Raw genomic sequence first — 1,861 nt, 5'->3', positions numbered from 1 at the left:
GCTGACAGGTCGGTAGTTCCCAGGGTCCTCCTTCCTATGCTTTTTAAAAATGGGTGCAATGTTTCCCTTTTTCCAGTCACCAGGAACTTCACCTGACTGCCATGACTTTTCAAGTATCATGGAGAGTGGCTTGGCAACTATATCAGCCAATTTCCTCAGGACTCTAGGATGCATCTCATCAGGTCCCATAGACTTATGTATGTTCAGGGGTGGTCGGTGGTCTCAAACCTGATCTTCCCTTACAGTGGGAGGGACCTCCAGTCCCTGTCTTGTGGTCCATCCACTTGAGAGGTGTGGGAAGAGAGATTGCCAGTGAAGACTGAGGCAAAAATGTTGTTGAGTACCTCAGCCTTCTCGTCTGTTGTTACCAGTATTTTTTCATAGTTACCTTCTTAAATTTAATCCCATGTCAATTATTTTCAAAGTACTCAAAAATTTTGTTTTTGATTCCAGGAAAATGAAAAAGAATTGGAAGAAGCCGAAGAGTATAAAGAAGCACGTTCCATACTGGAGTCAGTGAAGCTGGAATCCTAGAAGTTTTTCAGTACTCCCTTTATATGCATTAGCACTGGGTCCATTCCACACTTTCATTTGACTATGGCTCTATTACTACTGTTGACTTGCTAAGGTTCCCTTTATGCAAACTGGCCTTTCTCTAACTGCAAGATGCATCAAATAAAGGATGTTCTGAAACATCTGTGTGGTCCATATTCAGGCAAAATAGAAACATTTCCAGTTCACCTCAATTACAAAAAGGAAAAATAAAGCCGATTTAATGTAAGTGTAATAGTGTAATAGCTAATACACAGAACTTATTCTGAACAATTCAGGCTAAGAAACAAAGTTCAGCTATGTAAGGAATGTGAGGGACCAATAAATATTTTAGAATGAAATAGAACCATAGGATGGTTTGGGTTGGAAGGGACCTTAAAGATTCATCTAGTTCCAACCCCCCTGCCATGGGCTTTAGACGCACCTTGTAAGTAATTTCAAGCCATTATAGCATAACAATCTGTACTGAAAAATGAGATGGACTAAATGACCCTTCTTCAAAAGTCACCCATCTTTTTTCTATGATGCAATTTATCTGTAATTTTATCAAGTATGTACTACTTGTTTATCTTTGAGCCCAAGACAGAATTAAGAGCTGATTCCAAATCTTTCTCAGTTTGCCTGGGGTTGATTTGTAGAGCTCAATTCGCACAATTACGATTGATCAAAATTCTGTTACTTTTTCAAGAAACAGAATTTAGCAGCTGACTAGTATGTTGTCAGTTGGATCTGCTGGTAAGAGTTCTGGACTGAATGCTTTTCCAGAAAGCACCTTGACCTAAGTGAGTTTGGTTTTTTTTTTTAGAACAAAGCTCAAACCCCAGAAGATGAAAGAGAACTAATGGGTAAGGGAACAATGCTTAATCTGCTTGGAAGACCATTAAAACATTATGTACAAAAGCTGTGGTTCTTTCAGAATAGCTCCTCTAAACAGCAAACAGTAAGCTCTGCTGATGAACAAGAAAGCTTTTTACATTAGTTTTTCTAGTTTGAAAGTGTTCTGGCATGTTCCTTAAAGGCAACACAAAGCACAGTGTACCTTTTGTGTGGTGCTATATTGAATACTCTCAATAAATTTTTTTGTTAATTTGCCTGAGTTTGGGTAAACTGCAGTTTCAGTACCTCTGTGTACTTTAAGCACACTGAGAGTAATAAGTTTGGGTAAACTGCAGTTTCAGTACCTCTATTTGTGTACTTTAAGCACATTGAGAGTAATAAGTCTACTCTTATTACTATATACAGTAATAAGCACTGCTCTGATGGATTGTCAACACCACAAGATTTCTGATTGACTGCAGAATAATCTACT

The 1,861-nt window shown here is 38.3% G+C and overlaps 1 protein-coding gene across 2 annotated transcripts in view; it reads left to right on the top strand.

Moving 5' to 3' along the window:
- The window catches only part of TBCA (tubulin folding cofactor A), a 32,318-nt gene extending 30,672 nt beyond the window's left edge, over positions 1-1,646 (top strand). For both annotated transcript variants that reach the window (XM_009280298.2, XM_009280297.2), the window contains exon 4: positions 454-1,646. In XM_009280298.2, the coding sequence (XP_009278573.1) occupies positions 454-534 (81 nt within the window). In that variant the 3' untranslated portion in view covers positions 535-1,646. The remainder of the gene's footprint in view (positions 1-453) is intronic.
- The last annotated feature ends 215 nt before the right edge of the window (positions 1,647-1,861 follow it).

The sequence above is a fragment of the Aptenodytes forsteri genome, unplaced genomic scaffold, assembly GCF_000699145.1.
Source record: "Aptenodytes forsteri isolate BGI_AS27 unplaced genomic scaffold, ASM69914v1 Scaffold387, whole genome shotgun sequence".
Lineage (NCBI taxonomy): Eukaryota > Metazoa > Chordata > Aves > Sphenisciformes > Spheniscidae > Aptenodytes > Aptenodytes forsteri.
Note: the sequence above shows the minus strand (reverse complement) of the source record. Positions and strands in the feature narration are given on the sequence as shown.